This window comes from Salvelinus fontinalis, chromosome 6 (assembly GCF_029448725.1).
Source record: "Salvelinus fontinalis isolate EN_2023a chromosome 6, ASM2944872v1, whole genome shotgun sequence".
NCBI classification, from domain to species: Eukaryota; Metazoa; Chordata; class Actinopteri; order Salmoniformes; family Salmonidae; genus Salvelinus; species Salvelinus fontinalis.
In genome coordinates, this window is record NC_074670.1 from 65276015 (window position 1) to 65296284 (window position 20270).

Consider the following 20270-nt stretch of genomic DNA (forward strand, 5'->3'; position numbering starts at 1 on the left):
TGCTGCATCTCCACCACTACCCACGGTGCTGCATCTCCACTACTACCCACATCTCCACCACTACCCACGGTGCTGCATCTCCACTACTACCCACATCTCCACCACTACCCACGGTGCTGCATCTCCATCACTACCCACGGTGCTGCATCTCCACCACTACCCACGGTGCTGCATCTCCACTACTACCCACATCTCCACTACTACCCACATCTCCACCACTACCCACGGTGCTGCATCTCCACTACTACCCACACCTCCACCACTACCCACGGTGCTGCATCTCCACCACTACCCACGGTGCTGCATCTCCACTACTACCCACGGTGCTGCATCTCCACCACTACCCACGGTGCTGCATCTCCACTACTACCCACGGTGCTGCATCTCCATCACTACCCACGGTGCTGCATCTCCATCACTACCCACGGTGCTGCATCTCCATCACTACCCACGGTGCTGCATCTCCACCACTACCCACGGTGCTGCATCTCCACCACTAACCACGGTGATGCATCTCCACCACTACCCACGGTGCTGCATCTCCACCACTACCCACGGTGCTGCATCCTCCACTACTACCCACGGTGCTGCATCTCCACCACTACCCACGGTGCTGCATCTCCACTACTACCCACGGTGCTGCATCTCCACCACTACCCACGGTGCTGCATCTCCACTACTACCCACGGTGCTGCATCTCCATCACTACCCACGGTGCTGCATCTCCACTACTACCCACGGTGCTGCATCTCCATCACTACCCACGGTGCTGCATCGCCACCACTACCCACAGTGCTGGATCTCCATCACCACCCACGGTGCTGGATCTCCACCACTACCCACATCTCCACCACTACCCACGGTGCTGGATCTCCACCACTACCCACATCTCCATCACTACCCACGGTGCTGGATCTCCACCACTACCCACATCTCCATCACTACCCACGGTGATGCATCTCTACCACTACCCACGGTGCTGCATCTCCACCACTACCCACGGTGCTGCATCTCCACTACTACCCACGGTGCTGCATCTCCACCACTACCCACGGTGCTGCATCTCCACCACTACCCACGGTGCTGGATCTCCACTACTACCCACGGTGCTGCATCTCCACCACTACCCACGGTGCTGGATCTCCACCACTACCCACATCTCCACCACTACCCACGGTGCTGCATCTCCACCACTACCCACGGTGCTGCATCTCCATCACTACCCACGGTGCTGGATCTCCACCACTACCCGCGGTGCTGCATCTCCACCACTACCCACATCTCCACCACTACCCACGGTGCTGCATCTCCACCACTACCCACGGTGCTGCATCTCCACCACTACCCACGGTGCTGCATCTCCACCACTACCCACGGTGCTGCATCTCCACCACTACCCACGGTGCTGCATCTCCATCACCACCCACGGTGCTGGATCTCCACCACTACCCACATCTCCACCACTACCCACGGTGCTGCATCTCCACCACTACCCACAGTGCTGGATCTCCATCACCACCCACGGTGCTGGATCTCCACCACTACCCACATCTCCACCACTACCCACGGTGCTGGATCTCCACCACTACCCACATCTCCATCACTACCCACGGTGCTGGATCTCCACCACTACCCACATCTCCACCACTACCCACGGTGCTGCATCTCCATCACTACCCACGGTGCTGGATCTCCACCACTACCCACATCTCCATCACTACCCACGGTGATGCATCTCTACCACTACCCACGGTGCTGCATCTCCACCACTACCCACGGTGCTGCATCTCCACTACTACCCACGGTGCTGCATCTCCACCACTACCCACGGTGCTGCATCTCCACCACTACCCACGGTGCTGGATCTCCACTACTACCCACGGTGCTGCATCTCCACCACTACCCACGGTGCTGGATCTCCACCACTACCCACATCTCCACCACTACCCACGGTGCTGCATCTCCACCACTACCCACGGTGCTGGATCTCCACTACTACCCACGGTGCTGGATCTCCACCACTACCCACGGTGCTGGATCTCCACCACTACCCACGGTGCTGCATCTCCACCACTACCCACGGTGCTGCATCTCCACCACTACCCACGGTGCTGCATCTCCACCACTACCCACGGTGCTGCATCTCCACCACTACCCACAGTGCTGGATCTCCATCACCACCCACGGTGCTGGATCTCCACCACTACCCACATCTCCACCACTACCCACGGTGCTGGATCTCCACCACTACCCACATCTCCATCACTACCCACGGTGCTGGATCTCCACCACTACCCACATCTCCACCACTACCCACGGTGCTGCATCTCCATCACTACCCACGGTGCTGCATCTCCACCACTACCCACGGTGCTGGATCTCCACTACTACCCACGGTGCTGCATCCTCCACCACTACCCACGGTGCTGCATCTCCACCACTACCCACGGTGCTGCATCTCCACCACTACCCACGGTGCTGCATCTCCACCACTACCCACGGTGCTGCATCCTCCACCACTACCCACGGTGCTGCATCTCCACCACTACCCACGGTGCTGCATCTCCACCACTACCCACGGTGCTGCATCTCCATCACTACCCACGGTGCTGCATCTCCATCACTACCCACGGTGATGCATCTCCACCACTACCCACATCTCCTCCACTACCCACGGTGCTGCATCTCCACCACTACCCACGGTGCTGCATCTCCACCACTACCCACGGTGCTGCATCTCCACCACTACCCACAGTGCTGCATCTCCACTTCTACCCACATCTCCACCACTACCCACAGTGCTGCATCTCCACCACTACCCACATCTCCACCACTACCCACGGTGCTGCATCTCCACCACTACCCACGGTGCTGCATCTCCACCACTACCCACAGTGCTGCATCTCCACTTCTACCCACATCTCCACCACTACCCACAGTGCTGCATCTCCACCACTACCCACAGTGCTGCATCTCCACTTCTACCCACATCTCCATCACTACCCACGGTGCTGGATCTCCACCACTACCCACATCTCCACCACTACCCACGGTGCTGCATCTCCACCACTACCCACGGTGCTGCATCTCCACCACTACCCACGGTGCTGCATCTCCACCACTACCCACGGTGCTGCATCTCCACTACTACCCATGGTGCTGCATCTCCACCACTACCCACGGTGCTGCATCTCCACCACTACCCACGGTGCTGCATCTCCACCACTACCCACGGTGCTGCATCTCCACCACTACCCACATCTCCACCACTACCCACGGTGCTGCATCTCCACCACTACCCACGGTGCTGCATCTCCACCACTACCCACATCTCCATCACTACCCACAGTGCTGCATCTCCATCACTACCCACACCTCCATCACTACCCACAGTGCTGCATCTCCATCACTACCCACATCTCCTCCACTACCCACGGTGCTGCATCTCCATCACTACCCACGGTGCTGCATCTCCACTACTACCCACGGTGCTGCATCTCCACCACTACCCACATCTCCTCCACTACCCACGGTGCTGCATCTCCATCACTACCCACGGTGCTGCATCTCCACTACTACCCACGGTGCTGCATCTCCACCACTACCCACATCTCCTCCACTACCCACGGTGCTGCATCTCCATCACTACCCACGGTGCTGCATCTCCACTACTACCCACGGTGCTGCATCTCCACCACTACCCACGGTGCTGCATCTCCACCACTACCCACGGTGCTGCATCTCCACCACTACCCACGGTGCTGCATCTCCACCACTACCCACGGTGCTGCATCTCCACTACTACCCACGGTGCTGCATCTCCACCACTACCCACGGTGCTGCATCTCCACCACTACCCACGGTGCTGCATCTCCACCACTACCCACATCTCCTCCACTACCCACGGTGCTGTATCTCCACCACTACCCACAGTGCTGCATCTCCACCACTACCCACGGTGCTGCATCTCCACCACTACCCACGGTGATGCATCTCCACTACTACCCAAAAAGGGTTCTCCCTGGAACCAAAAAGGGTTCTCCCTGGAACCAAAAAGGGTTCTCCTATGGGGCCTGTCAAAGAACCCTTTAGGAAGCCTTTTTCCTAGGAGTGTAGCCTATGTGAAATTCCTTAACTTTTAAAACCAGAGAGAGACTGCCAAAGAATAGAGCAAAACTATGGTGTTTTTAGGAGTGAGTTCATATATACATTTAGATTTAGCACTGTTTTTATTCAACACTATTACAAAACATAAAACGCGCTTCTCCCTACTTCCACTGGTGCTGCAATGAGTGAGTATTTATTTATGCATATTTTAATATCAAGGAATATTTCACGGTCTCTGGTCATAGGAACAACATGAATTTGGGCATGAGAAGCGACGCGAGTTTTGCCATCAGGTGGAAGACTGTGTCCCCTCTCTCTGGTCAGCCAGAGGAAAGGAGAGAGCATGGACCGTGAGAGGCTGATCTCTCTCTCCCTCCCTCCGCTGATACTAATGGTGTGTTCAAGACAACTGGGAACTCTGCAAAATACGAGATCAGACTGGGGAAAAACTTTTTGAACGAACGGTCATCCCACTCGGGATTCCAAGTCAGACTAGGGCATCTTCCCAGAGCTCTGAATTTATGACCCGAAGATCACTGACGTCATAATTTGACCTCACTTGTTTCAGAGCTCCAAGCTGTCTTGAAATCCCCATGATTTCATGGCATATAGCCAATATGCTGTGATAATGTATTAGACCAGGCATAAAGCCAATATGATGTGATAATGTATTAGACCAGGCATAAAGCCAATATGATGTGATAATGTATTAGACCAGGCATATAGCCAATATGATGTGATAATGTATTAGACCAGGCATATAGCCAATATGATGTGATAATGTATTAGACCAGGCATAAAGCCAATAGGATGTGATAATGTATTAGACCAGGCATAAAGCCAATAGGATGTGATAATGTATTAGACCAGGCATATAGCCAATATGATGTGATAATGTATTAGACCAGGCATATAGCCAATATGATGTGATAATGTATTAGACCAGGCATAAAGCCAATATGATGTGATAATGTATTAGACCAGGCATATAGCCACCATGCTGTGATAATGTATTAGGCCAGGCATATAGCCAATAGGATGTGATAATGTATTAGATTAGACCAGGCATAAAGCCAATATGATGTGATAATGTATTAGACCAAGCATATAGCCAATAGGATGTGATAATGTATTAGACCAGGCATATAGCCAATAGGATGTGATAATGTATTAGACCAGGCATATAGCCAATATGCTGTGATAATGTATTAGGCCAGGCATACAGCCAACATGCTGTGATAATGTATTAGACCAAGCATATAGCCAATATGCTGTGATAATGTATTAGACCAGGCATATAGCCAATATGCTGTAATAATGTATTAGACCAGGCATATAGCCAATATGCTGTGATAATGTATTAGACCAGGCATATAGCCAATATGCTGTGATAATGTATTAGGCCAGGCATATAGCCAATAGGATGTGATAATGTATTAGACCAGGCATATAGCCAATAGGATGTGATAATGTATTAGATTAGACCAGGCATAAAGCCAATAGGATGTGATAATGTATTAGACCAGGCATATAGCCAATAGGATGTGATAATGTATTAGACCAGGCATATAGCCAATAGGATGTGATAATGTATTAGACCAAGCATATAGCCAATAGGATGTGATAATGTATTAGACCAGGCATATAGCCAATATGCTGTGATAATGTATTAGACCAGGCATATAGCCACCATGCTGTGATAATGTATTAGGCCAGGCATATAGCCAATATGCTGTGATAATGTATTAGACCAGGCATATAGCCAATATGCTGTGATAATGTATTAGACCAGGCATATAGCCAATATGCTGTGATAATGTATTAGACCAGGCATATAGCCAATATGCTGTGATAATGTATTAGGCCAGGCATACAGCCAATATGCTGTGATAATGTATTAGACCAAGCATATAGCCAATATGCTGTTATAATGTATTAGACCAGGCATATAGCCAATAGGATGTGATAATGTATTAGACCAGGCATAAAGCCAATATGATGTGATAATGTATTAGACCAGGCATATAGCCAATAGGATGTGATAATGTATTAGACCAGGCATAAAGCCAATAGAATGTGATAATGTATTAGACCAGGCATATAGTCAATAGGATGTGATAATGTATTAGACCAGGCATATAGCCAATAGGATGTGATAATGTATTAGACCAGGCATATAGCCAATAGGATGTGATAATGTATTAGACCAGGCATAAAGCCAATAGAATGTGATAATGTATTAGACCAGGCATATAGTCAATAGGATGTGATAATGTATTAGACCAGACATAAAGCCAATATGATGTGATAATGTATTAGACCAGGCATATAGCCAATAGGATGTGATAATGTATTAGACCAGGCATATAGCCAATAGGATGTGATAATGTATTAGACCAGGCATAAAGCCAATATGCTGTGATAATGTATTAGACCAGGCATAAAGCCAATATGATGTGATAATGTTTTAGACCAGGCATATTGCCAATATGCTGTGATAATGTATTAGACCAGGCATAAAGCCAATATGCTGTGATAATGTATTAGGCCAGGCATACAGCCAACATGCTGTGATAATGTATTAGACCAGGCATATAGCCAATAGGATGTGATAATGTTTTAGGGCTACTACACAAACCTCCTTCTGACTAAACTGTTTTTATTAAGTTCATGTTATATTATTTTAAGTTTTAAAAAGATTCCGAGCGGTAGATCTCGGCTTGCTGACTGTGAAAGTGATCTGGACTCAGAAAAGGTTGGTGACCGCCGCCATGGACAATATAACAGATCTATAGATACATACCTTCACCAGGCCCAAGTCAATCTCCAGAACATTAGCCAGCTGGAACAGAACGACCAGAGGAAGAGGATCAAGACTAAAATGGGACTGAAATCACTTTAATAAAGTCAACAAGAAAAACACACCAATAAACATTGTTAAATAATTACAGTTTATATTTTATTAGCTTCGTTTGAGCATCAAGCTCCTACGGTATGAAAAGGGAATGTGATCAAGCCCAGGATGGTCCAACGAGGCTGAGAGGTAATATTATTTCACCTACCTCTGACACGTTAGTCTGCTCGTCGATGGAAACAAATATTTTGTACAACAGGGTTTCAAAGTAGTCTCCCTGGACCCTGTTCATCACGAAGCCTTCCAGGGGGGGCACTGGGAAACACAGTGATATATTCATTAATAGATCATAAGAAGTATAAAACATTATAAAATAATCACAAAGCCTTCCGGGGGGGGGGGGGGGGGGGGGGCACTGGGAGAGGGATGGAGCGCAACAAAAATACATAAAGGGTTGTCAATGGCAACCGACCAGCAAGTGATCAGCCAACACCCAGCCCTCAGCCCTCAGCCAGTTATAGATGGTAATGTTGTGGGGCCTCTTCACAGCCCTCAGCCCTCAGCCAGTTATAGATGGTAATGTTGGGGGCCTCTTCACAGCCCTCAGCCAGTTATAGATGGTAGTGTTGTGGGGCCTCTTCACAGCCCTCAGCCAGTTATAGATGGTAATGTTGTGGGGCCTCTTCACAGCCCTCAGCCAGTTATAGATGGTAATGTTGTGGGGCCTCTTCACAGCCCTCAGCCAGTTATAGATGGTAGTGTTGTGGGGCCTCTTCACAGCCCTCAGCCAGTTATAGATGGTAGTGTTGTGGGGCCTCTTCACAGCCCTCAGCCAGTTATAGATGGTAATGTTGTGCGCCTCTTCACAGCCCTCAGCCAGTTATAGATGGTAATGTTGTGGGGCCTCTTCACAGCCCTCAGCCAGTTATAGATGGTAATGTTGGGGGCCTCTTCACAGCCCTCAGCCAGTTATAGATGGTAGTGTTGTGGGGCCTCTTCACAGCCCTCAGCCAGTTATAGATGGTAATGTTGTGGGGCCTCTTCACAGCCCTCAGCCAGTTATAGATGGTAATGGTGTGGGGCCTCTTCACAGCCCTCAGCCAGTTATAGATGGTAGTGTTGTGGGGCCTCTTCACAGCCCTCAGCCAGTTATAGATGGTAGTGTTGTGGGGCCTCTTCACAGCCCTCAGCCAGTTATAGATGGTAATGTTGTGGGCCTCTTCACAGCCCTCAGCCAGTTATAGATGGTAATGTTGTGGGCCTCTTCATAGCCCTCAGCCAGTTATAGATGGTAATGTTGTGGGCCTCTTCACAGCCCTCAGCCAGTTATAGATGGTAATGTTGTGGGCCTCTTCATAGCCCTCAGCCAGTTATAGATGGTAATGTTGTGGGCCCCCTTCACAGCCCTCAGCCAGTTATAGATGGTAATGTTGTGGGCCCCCTTCACAGCCCTCAGCCAGTTATAGATGGTAATGTTGTGGGCCCCCTTCACAGCCCTCAGCCAGTTATAGATGGTAATGTTGTGGGCCTCTTCACAGCCCTCAGCCAGTTATAGATGGTAATGTTGTGGGCCTCTTCATAGCCCTCAGCCAGTTATAGATGGTAATGTTGTGGGCCCCCTTCACAGCCCTCAGCCAGTTATAGATGGTAATGTTGTGGGCCCCCTTCACAGCCCTCAGCCAGTTATAGATGGTAATGTTGTGGGCCCCCTTCACAGCCCTCAGCCAGTTATAGATGGTAATGTTGTGGGCCTCTTCATAGCCCTCAGCCAGTTATAGATGGTAATGTTGTGGGCCCCCTTCACAGCCCCCAGCCAGTTATAGATGGTAATGTTGTGGGCCCCCTTCACAGCCCTCAGCCAGTTATAGATGGTAATGTTGTGGGCCCCCTTCACAGCCCTCAGACATTACCCACGATCCCCGCTGCCATTACCATGATCCCCGCTGCCATTACCCATGATCCCCTCTGTCATTACCCACGATCCCCAGATGCCAATATCATGATCCCCAGATGCCAATATCATGATCCCAGCTGCCATTATCATGATCCCTGCTGCCATTATCATGATCCCTGCTGCCATTATCATGATCCCTGCTGCCATTACCCATGATGCCATTATCATGATCCCAGCTGCCATTGCCCATGATGCCATTATCATGATCCCCGCTGCCATTACTCACGATCCCCACTGCCATTACCCATTATCCCAGCTCTCATTACCCATGATCCCAGCTCTCATTACCCATGATCCCCGCTGCCATTATCATGATCCCCACTGCCATTACCCATGATCCCAGCTGCCATTATCATGATCCCACTGCCATTACCCATGATCCCAGCTGCCATTACCCATGATCCCAGCTCTCATTACCCATGATCCCAGCTCTCATTACCCATGATCCCAGCTGCCATTATCATGATCCCCACTGCCATTACCCATGATCCCAGCTGCCATTATCATGATCCCCACTGCCATTACCCATGATCCCAGCTGCCATTATCATGATCCCCACTGCCATTACCCGTGATCCCAGCTGCCATTATCATGATCCCCACTGCCATTACCCATGATCCCAGCTGCCATTACCCATGATCCCAGCTCTCATTACCCATGATCCCAGCTCTCATTACCCATGATCCCAGCTGCCATTATCATGATCCCCACTGCCATTACCCATGATCCCAGCTGCCATTATCATGATCCCCACTGCCATTACCCATGATCCCAGCTGCCATTATCATGATCCCCACTGCCATTACCCGTGATCCCAGCTGCCATTATCATGATCCCCACTGCCATTACCCATGATCCCAGCTGCCCAATTTTTTGTCATACCCGTGATATACCCCGGAGCCACAACGTGTAATATTTGACAGAGAACACTGCTGCTGAAGATAACTTCTCCCGCAGCTACTCTTTCATCTGCGTGAGGCTACAATACGTTTGAGTTTCCCAGGAAAGCTGTGAAGCCAGGTGAAGCCTATTGCCTGACTGTGTATGTGAGTCTGTTATTAAATGTGTACGTTTACTGCTTTTCATTAAATGATGTACGGCGACAAATATAGTATATAAATTCCTTCATATGGGCAGATTATTGTAGCCTTGGCCTATATAAATTTGCTCATATAGGCAGAAAGTTGTATATACATTTGTTCATATGGTTCTATAAAGGCTGAAGGCTAAAAACAGACAATATGTAGTTTCTACTATGTATTTTCGTTTTATCTAGTTTCTATACAATCCATTAACACCAACCATTCACTATAAAACATGTATTTATTAATTTAACAAAAAAGCTTACTACAAATGGAGCAAAAATGAGTAGGCCTAAAACTGCAATGCCTTAATGAACTTCCAAATGGTGGGGTGGGTAGCGCCAAGATTCACCAAGTCCTGCAGGACAGAATTGTAGCAGTTTCTGGGGGTGAAATGGCCCTAGCCCTCACCCTCCGATCCAACAGGTCCCAGACGTGCTCAATGGGATTGAGATCCGGGCTCTTCGCTGGCCATGGCAGAACACTGACATTCCTGTCTTGCAGGAAATCACGCACAGAACGAGCAGTATGGCTGGTGGCATTGTCATGCTGGAGGGTCTTGTCAGGATGAGCCTGCAGGAAGGGTACCACATGAGGGAAGAGGATGTCTTCCCTGTAACGCACAGCACTGAGATTGCCTGCAATGACAACAAGCTCAGTCCGATGATGTTGTGACACACCTCCCCAGACCATGAATGATCCTCCACCTCCAAATCGATCCCGCTCCAGAGTACAGACCTCGGTGTAACGCTTATTCCTTAGACGATAAACGCGAATCCGACCATCACCCCTGGTGAGACAAAACCGCGACTCGTCAGTGAAGAGCACTTTTTGCCAGTCCTGTCTGGTCCAGCGATGGTGGGTTGGTGACCATAGGCGACGTTGTTAACGGAGATGTCTGGTGAGGACCTGCCTTACAACAGGCCTACAAGCCCTCAGTCCAGCCTCTCTCAGCCTATTGCGGACAGTCTGAGCACTGATGGAGGGATTGTGTGTTCCTGGTGTAACTCGGGCAGTTGTTGTTGCCATCCTGTACCTGTCCCGCAGGTGTGATGTTCGGATGTACCGATCCTGTGCAGGTGTTGTTACACGTGGTCTGCCACTGCGAGGACAATCAGCTGTCCGTCCTGTCTCTCTGTAGCGCTGTCTTAGGCGTCTCACGGTACGGACATTGCAATTTATTGTCCTGGCCATATCTGCAGTCCTCATGCCTCCTTGCAGGATGCCTAAGGCACGTTCACGCAGATGAGCAGGGACCCTGGGAATCATTCTTTTGGCTTTTTTCAGAGTCAGTAGAAAGGCCTCTTTAGTGTCCTAAGTTTTCATAACTGTGACCTTAATTGCCTACCGTCTGTAAGCTGTTAGTGTCTTAACGACCGTTCCACAGGTGCATGTTCATGAATTGTTTATGGTTCAATGAACAATCATTTTTTGTTGAGTTAACCTATGGGAAAAATGTTGCTCCCCAACCCATGTTGCCTGAAAGTATGTCAGGGGCTCCTCCAGTTGATTTTCGGGGGCTGAAAGAACCACGTATCCAGGATAATTGGAAAGTTATGTGACCTCGAAAGCATCATATTTGGTTCACTTCCAGAATAACTTATTCGTGGTCTGTCGTTCCCGTCTGTAGGTGTAACCTTCATGCACCAGGATATTTCTTTGAAGCACAGAGAGTATACATTTGGTTTCCATTGATTGTCAGGGACCAGGACCTTGGATTAGTGAGTGCCACTGGAAAGTTGGTGAACAACAATTTCCTCCTCATATTGTAGACCTACACTCTGTAAATACAGCTATTGAATTGTCCTAAGCTATTGGTTGAATTTACCGCACGAGTTGTTCATTTTATTGATCTCGAGTATGTCAATGTCAGAGTCTCTCGTCATTTTGGTCATTCATTCGTGTGGTATAAAAAATATATTATTGTAATGTCTCCAGTCATGTAAAATAACACAGAATTGCAGGATTTTTTCATTTATCTTTCAAAATACAATGATTTGCAGGTCCCCGTCAGCCGCTGGTATTGGGGTCGGAGGTCCCCGTCAGCCCCTGGTATTGGGGTCGGAGGTCCCCGTCAGCCCCTGGTATTGGGGTCGGAGGTCCCCGTCAGCCCCTGGTATTGGGGTCGGAGGTCCCCGTCAGCCCCTGGTATTGGGGTCGGAGGTCCCCGTCAGCCCCCGGTATTGGGGTCGGAGGTCCCCGTCAGCCCCCGGTATTGGGGTCGGAGGTCCCCGTCAGCCCCTGGTATTGGGGTCGGAGGTCCCCGTCAGCCCCTGGTATTGGGGTCGGAGGTCCCCGTCAGCCCCTGGTATTGGGGTCGGAGGTCCCCGTCAGCCCCTGGTATTGGGGTCGGAGGTCCCCGTCAGCCCCTGGTATTGGGGTCGGAGGTCCCCGTCAGCCCCTGGTATTGGGGTCGGAGGTCCCCGTCAGCCCCTGGTATTGGGGTCGGAGGTCCCCGTCAGCCCCTGGTATTGGGGTCGGAGGTCCCCGTCAGCCCCTGGTATTGGGGTCGGAGGTCCCCGTCAGCCCCTGGTATTGGGGTCGGAGGTCCCCGTCAGCCCCTGGTATTGGGGTCGGAGGTCCCCGTCAGCCCCTGGTATTGGGGTCGGAGGTCCCCGTCAGCCCCTGGTATTGGGGTCGGAGGTCCCCGTGGAAGCCCCTGGTATTGGGGTCGGAGGTCCCCGTCAGCCCCTGGTATTGGGGTCGGAGGTCCCCGTCAGCCCCTGGTATTGGGGTCGGAGGTCCCCGTCAGCCCCTGGTATTGGGGTCGGAGGTCCCCGTCAGCCCCTGGTATTGGGGTCGGAGGTCCCCGTGGAAGCCCCTGGTATTGGGGTCGGAGGTCCCCGTCAGCCCCTGGTATTGGGGTCGGAGGTCCCCGTGGAAGCCCCTGGTATTGGGGTCGGAGGTCCCCGTGGAAGCCCCTGGTATTGGGGTCGGAGGTCCCCGTAAGCTCCTGGTATTGGGGTCGGAGGTCCCCGTCAGCCCCTGGTATTGGGGTCGGAGGTCCCCGTCAGCTCCTGGTATTGGGGTCGGAGGTCCCCGTCAGCCCCTGGTATTGGGGTCGGAGGTCCCCGTCAGCTCCTGGTATTGGGGTCGGAGGTCCCCGTCAGCCCCTGGTATTGGGGTCGGAGGTCCCCGTCAGCTCCTGGTATTGGGGTCGGAGGTCCCCGTCAGCCCCTGGTATTGGGGTCGGAGGTCCCCGTGGAAGCCCCTGGTATTGGGGTCGGAGGTTCCCGTCAGCCCCTGGTATTGGGGTCGGAGGTCCCCGTCAGCCCCTGGTATTGGGGTCGGAGGTCCCCGTGGAAGCCCCTGGTATTGGGGTCGGAGGTCCCCGTGGAAGCCCCTGGTATTGGGGTCGGAGGTTCCCGTCAGCCCCTGGTATTGGGGTCGGAGGTCCCCGTCAGCCCCTGGTATTGGGGTCGGAGGTTCCCGTCAGCCCCTGGTATTGGGGTCGGAGGTCCCCGTCAGCCCCTGGTATTGGGGTCGGAGGTCCCCGTCAGCCCCTGGTATTGGGGTCGGAGGTCCCCGTGGAAGCCCCTGGTATTGGGGTCGGAGGTCCCCGTGGAAGCCCCTGGTATTGGGGTCGGAGGTCCCCGTGGAAGCCCCTGGTATTGGGGTCGGAGGTCCCCGTGGAAGCCCCTGGTATTGGGGTCGGAGGTCCCCGTGGAAGCCCCTGGTATTGGGGTCGGAGGTCCCCGTCAGCCCCTGGTATTGGGGTCGGAGGTCCCCGTGGAAGCCCCTGGTATTGGGGTCGGAGGTCCCCGTGGAAGCCCCTGGTATTGGGGTCGGAGGTCCCCGTGGAAGCCCCTGGTATTGGGGTCGGAGGTCCCCGTGGAAGCCCCTGGTATTGGGGTCGGAGGTCCCCGTGGAAGCCCCTGGTATTGGGGTCGGAGGTCCCCGTCAGCCCCTGGTATTGGGGTCGGAGGTTCCCGTCAGCCCCTGGTATTGGGGTCGGAGGTCCCCGTCAGCCCCTGGTATTGGGGTCGGAGGTCCCCGTCAGCCCCTGGTATTGGGGTCGGAGGTCCCCGTGGAAGCCCCTGGTATTGGGGTCGGAGGTCCCCGTGGAAGCCCCTGGTATTGGGGTCGGAGGTCCCCGTGGAAGCCCCTGGTATTGGGGTCGGAGGTCCCCGTCAGCCCCTGGTATTGGGGTCGGAGGTCCCCGTCAGCCCCTGGTATTGGGGTCGGAGGTCCCCGTGGAAGCCCCTGGTATTGGGGTCGGAGGTCCCCGTCAGCCCCTGGTATTGGGGTCGGAGGTCCCCGTCAGCCCCTGGTATTGGGGTCGGAGGTCCCCGTGGAAGCCCCTGGTATTGGGGTCGGAGGTCCCCGTCAGCTCCTGGTATTGGGGTCGGAGGTCCCCGTCAGCCCCTGGTATTGGGGTCGGAGGTCCCCGTGGAAGCCCCTGGTATTGGGGTCGGAGGTCCCCGTCAGCCCCTGGTATTGGGGTCGGAGGTTCCCGTCAGCCCCTGGTATTGGGGTCGGAGGTTCCCGTCAGCCCCTGGTATTGGGGTCGGAGGTCCCCGTCAGCCCCTGGTATTGGGGTCGGAGGTCCCCGTCAGCCCCTGGTATTGGGGTCGGAGGTCCCCGTGGAAGCCCCTGGTATTGGGGTCGGAGGTCCCCGTGGAAGCCCCTGGTATTGGGGTCGGAGGTCCCCGTGGAAGCCCCTGGTATTGGGGTCGGAGGTCCCCGTCAGCCCCTGGTATTGGGGTCGGAGGTCCCCGTCAGCCCCTGGTATTGGGGTCGGAGGTCCCCGTGGAAGCCCCTGGTATTGGGGTCGGAGGTCCCCGTCAGCCCCTGGTATTGGGGTCGGAGGTCCCCGTCAGCCCCTGGTATTGGGGTCGGAGGTCCCCGTGGAAGCCCCTGGTATTGGGGTCGGAGGTCCCCGTCAGCTCCTGGTATTGGGGTCGGAGGTCCCCGTCAGCCCCTGGTATTGGGGTCGGAGGTCCCCGTGGAAGCCCCTGGTATTGGGGTCGGAGGTCCCCGTGGAAGCCCCTGGTATTGGGGTCGGAGGTCCCCGTGGAAGCCCCTGGTATTGGGGTCGGAGGTCCCCGTGGAAGCCCCTGGTATTGGGGTCGGAGGTCCCCGTGGAAGCCCCTGGTATTGGGGTCGGAGGTCCCCGTGGAAGCCCCTGGTATTGGGGTCGGAGGTCCCCGTGGAAGCCCCTGGTATTGGGGTCGGAGGTCCCCGTGGAAGCCCCTGGTATTGGAGTCGGAGGTCCCCGTGGAAGCCATCCATCCACCCCATTAATTCAGATCTGGCAGGTCAAATGGCTACAATCATGTGACAGTCTTTTTTCAATTGAAACGTCCAAATGTTACCAGATATTTATTATAATATATTATATATTTATTCTCTCACATAGCATGTTCTATGTTCATAAGTGATCCGAATTCAGTCTGCTATAGCATACAGGTGACCAGAATTCAGTCTGCTATAACATACAGGTGATCATAAATCAGTCTGCTATAACATACAGGTGACCAGAATTCAGTCTGCTATAACATACAGGTGACCAGAATTCAGTCTGCTATAACATACAGGTGACCAGAATTCAGTCTGCTATAACATACAGGTGACCAGAATTCAGTCTGCTATAACATACAGGTGACCAGAATTCAGTCTGCTATAACATACAGGTGACCAGAATTCAGTCTGCTATAACATACAGGTGACCAGAATTCAGTCTGCTATAACATACAGGTGACCAGAATTCAGTCTGCTATAACATACAGGTGATCATAAATCCGTCTGCTATAACATACAGGTGACCAGAATTCAGTCTGCTATAACATACAGGTGACCAGAATTCCGTCTGCTATAACATACAGGTGATCCGAATTCAGTCTGCTATAACATACAGGTGACCAGAATTCAGTCTGCTATAACATACAGGTGACCAGAATTCAGTCTGCTATAACATACAGGTGATCATAAATCCGTCTGCTATAACATACAGGTGACCAGAATTCAGTCTGCTATAACATACAGGTGACCAGAATTCCGTCTGCTATAACATACAGGTGATCCGAATTCAGTCTGCTATAGCATACAGGTGACCAGAATTCAGTCTGCTATAGCATACAGGTGACCAGAATTCAGTCTGCTATAGCATACAGGTGATCATAATTCAGTCTGCTATAACATACAGGTGATCATAAATCAGTCTGCTATACAGGTGATCATAAATCAGTCTGCTATACAGGTGATCATAAATCAGTCTGCTATAACATACATGTGACCAGAATTCAGTCTGCTATACAGGTGATCAGAATTCAGTCTGCTATAGCATACAGGTGACCAGAATTCAGTCTGCTATACAGGTGATCATAAATCAGTCTGCTATAACATACAGGTGACCAGAATTCAGTCTGCTATACAGGTGATCATAAATCAGTCTGCTATAACATACAGGTGATCATAAATCAGTCTGCTATACAGGTGATCATAAATCAGTCTGCTATACAGGTGATCATAAATCAGTCTGCTATACAGGTGATCATAAATCAGTCTGCTATAACATACAGGTGATCATAAATCAGTCTGCTATACAGGTGATCATAAATCCGTCTGCTATACAGGTGATCATAAATCAGTCTGCTATACAGGTGATCATAAATCCGTCTGCTATACAGGTGATCATAAATCAGTCTGCTATACAGGTGATCATAAATCCGTCTGCTATACAGGTGATCATAAATCCGTCTGCTATACAGGTGATCATAAATCCGTCTGCTATACAGGTGATCATAAATCAGTCTGCTATACAGGTGATCATAAATCCGTCTGCTATACAGGTGATCATAAATCAGTCTGCTATACAGGTGATCATAAATCAGTCTGCTATACAGGTGATCATAAATCAGTCTGCTATACAGGTGATCATAAATCAGTCTGCTATACAGGTGATCATAAATCAGTCTGCTATACAGGTGATCATAAATCCGTCTGCTATACAGGTGATATTGTGCCCGTATGAACACATTTTAGGCCGTATGAAGAACAGCTGTGTGTGTTGTCATGAACAGCAGCATCTAGACACGCTGTTTCACATTCTTTAATAAGACTCAAACAGAAACAGGCAATAGGATATACAGCGGGCTTCCCCGCCAAACAGCCCTACAAAGGAAACTCGACATATCTCCAAAGACGTAAGTGGGCGAGGGGGTCCGCGCGGGACATATCTCCAAAGACGCTAAGTGGGCGAGGGGGTCCGCGCGGGACATATCTCCAAAGACGTAAGTGGGCGAGGGGGTCCGCGCGGGACATATCTCCAAAGACGTAAGTGGGCGAGGGGGTCCGCGCGGGGACATATCTCCAAAGACGTAAGTGGGCGAGGGGGTCCGCGCGGGGACATATCTCCAAAGACGCTAAGTGGGCGAGGGGGTCCGCGCGGGGAGTTGTACCTTCCACGAAGACATGTAAGCGATATGCTGGACCACAGCTTTCAGCCAATCCCCATGAAGGGCTAGAACCACTCCGTTTATAATGTAGAGTACCTGACATGCAGCTGTCATCAGAGATGGGCACGTCCAGGTAGATGTATCCCCTGTTGTACAGACCTGAAGGAGAGAGACGGCATTTATTACCCATGTCATGATCAGATTAACATATTCATCTGAATACGTTGAGGAAAAAGCGCTAAGTATTAACGCTAAGGAAACATTTACAAGGTATCGCACCACAATAAGTTCTGTTATGGCACAGCAGCTTCTGCCCCCCTACCCAACATCATTCCCAATCTCCAATAAACAGAGAACAGAGCATAGATGCCCCTACATCTCGCCCATCTTCTCCGGGGAGGGTGTCCCCGACACCCTCCCCGCCGCCCACACCGACACCCACCCCGACAATCCGCCGCCCTCTCCGACACCCACCCCGACACCCCGACACCCCGACACTCCGCCGCCCTCTCCGACACCCACCCCGACACCCCGACACTCCGCCGCCCTCTCCGACACCCACCCCGACACCCCGACACCCCGCCGCCCTCTCCGACACCCACCCCGACACCCACCCCGACACTCCGCCGCCCTCTCCGACACCCACCCCGACACCCACCCCGACACTCCGCCGCCCACCCCGACACCCTCCCCGACACCCTCCCCGACACCCACCCCGACACTCCGCCGCCCTCTCCGACACCCACCCCGACACTCCGCCGCCCACCCCGACACTCCGCCGCCCTCCCCGACACCCACCCCGCCGCCCACCCCGACACCCACCCCGACACCCACCCCGACAATCCGCCGCCCTCTCCGACACCCACCCCGACACCCCGACACCCCGACACTCCGCCGCCCTCTCCGACACCCACCCCGACACTCCGCCGCCCTCTCCGACACCCACCCCGACACCCCGACACTCCGCCGCCCTCTCCGACACCCACCCCGACACCCCGACACCCCGACACTCCGCCGCCCTCTCCGACACCCACCCCGACACCCACCCCGACACTCCGCCGCCCTCTCCGACACCCACCCCGACACCCACCCCGACACTCCGCCGCCCACCCCGACACCCTCCCCGACACCCTCCCCGACACCCACCCCGACACTCCGCCGCCCTCTCCGACACCCACCCCGACACCCCGCCGCCCACCCCGACACTCCGCCGCCCTCCCCGACACCCACCCCGCCGCCCACCCCGACACCCACCCCGACACCCACTCCGCCGCCCTCTCCGACACCCACCCCGACACCCACCCCGACACTCCGCCGCCCACCCCGACACCCTCCCCGACACCCTCCCCGACACCCACCCCGACACTCCGCCGCCCTCTCCGACACCCACCCCGACACCCACCCCGACAACCCGACACCCCGACACCCCGACACTCCGCCGCCCTCCCCGACACTCCGCCGCCCTCCCCGACACCCACCCCGCCGCCCACCCCGACACTCCGCCGCCCTCCCCGACACTCCGCCGCCCTCCCCAACACCCACCCCGCCGCCCACCCCGACACTCCGCCGCCCTCCCCGACACTCCGCCGCCCACCCCGCCGCCCACCCCGACACTCCGCCGCCCTCCCCGACACTCCGCCGCCCTCCCCGACACCCACCCCGCCGCCCACCCCGACACTCCGCCGCCCTCCCCGACACTCCGCCGCCCACCCCGCCGCCCACCCCGACACTCCGCCGCCCTCCCCGACACTCCGCCGCCCTCCCCGACACCCACCCCGCCGCCCACCCCGACACTCCGCCGCCCTCCCCGACACCCACCCCGCCGCCCACCCCGACACTCCGCCGCCCTCCCCGACACTCCGCCGCCCTCCCCGACACCCACCCCGCCGCCCACCCCGACACTCCGCCGCCCTCCCCGACACTCCGCCGCCCTCCCCGACACTCCGCCGCCCTCCCCGACACTCCGCCGCCCTCCCCGACACCCACCCCGCCGCCCACCCCGACACTCCGCCGCCCTCCCCGACACCCACCCCGCCGCCCACCCCGACACTCCGCCGCCCACCCCGACACTCCGCCGCCCTCCCCGACACTCCGCCGCCCTCCCCGACACCCACCCCGCCGCCCTCCCCGACACTCCGCCGCCCTCCCCGACACTCCGCCGCCCACCCCGACACTCCGCCGCCCTCCCCGACACCCACCCCGCCGCCCACCCCGACACTCCGCCGCCCTCCCCGACACTCCGCCGCCCTCCCCAACACCCACCCCGCCGCCCACCCCGACACTCCGCCGCCCTCCCCGACACTCCGCCGCCCTCCCCGACACCCACCCCGCCGCCCACCCCGACACTCCGCCGCCCTCCCCGACACCCACCCCGCCGCCCACCCCGACACTCCGCCGCCCTCCCCGACACTCCGCCGCCCTCCCCGACACCCACCCCGCCGCCCACCCCGACACTCCGCCGCCCTCCCCGACACTCCGCCGCCCACCCCGCCGCCCACCCCGACACTCCGCCGCCCTCCCCGACACTCCGCCGCCCACCCCGACACTCCGCCGCCCTCCCCGACACCCCGACGCCCTCCCCGACACTCCACCGACCTCCCCGACACTCCCCAACACCCTCCCCGACACTCCACCGCCCTCCCCGACACTCCACCGCCCTCCCCGACACTCCACCGCCCTCCCCGACACTCCCCAACACCCTCCCCGACACTCCACCGCCCTCCCCGACACTCCCCAACACCCTCCCCGACACTCCGCCGCCCTCCCCGACACTCCGCCGCCCTCCCCGACACCCACCCCGCCGCCCACCCCGACACTCCGCCGCCCTCCCCGACACCCACCCCGCCGCCCACCCCGACACTCCGCCGCCCTCCCCG

At 55.0% G+C, this 20270-nt stretch overlaps 1 protein-coding gene across 2 annotated transcripts in view; it reads right to left on the reverse strand.

Annotated features, from left to right (window-relative positions):
* LOC129858306 (protein FAM91A1-like) overlaps nucleotides 1–20270 on the reverse strand; it is a 164485-nt gene that overhangs the window by 82086 nt on the left and 62129 nt on the right. For both annotated transcript variants that reach the window (XM_055927454.1, XM_055927455.1), the window contains 3 exons: nucleotides 17491–17553; nucleotides 7170–7276; nucleotides 6911–6949 (listed from right to left, as the gene is read on the reverse strand). In XM_055927454.1, the coding sequence (XP_055783429.1) occupies nucleotides 6911–6949; nucleotides 7170–7276; nucleotides 17491–17553 (209 nt within the window). The remainder of the gene's footprint in view (nucleotides 1–6910; nucleotides 6950–7169; nucleotides 7277–17490; nucleotides 17554–20270) is intronic.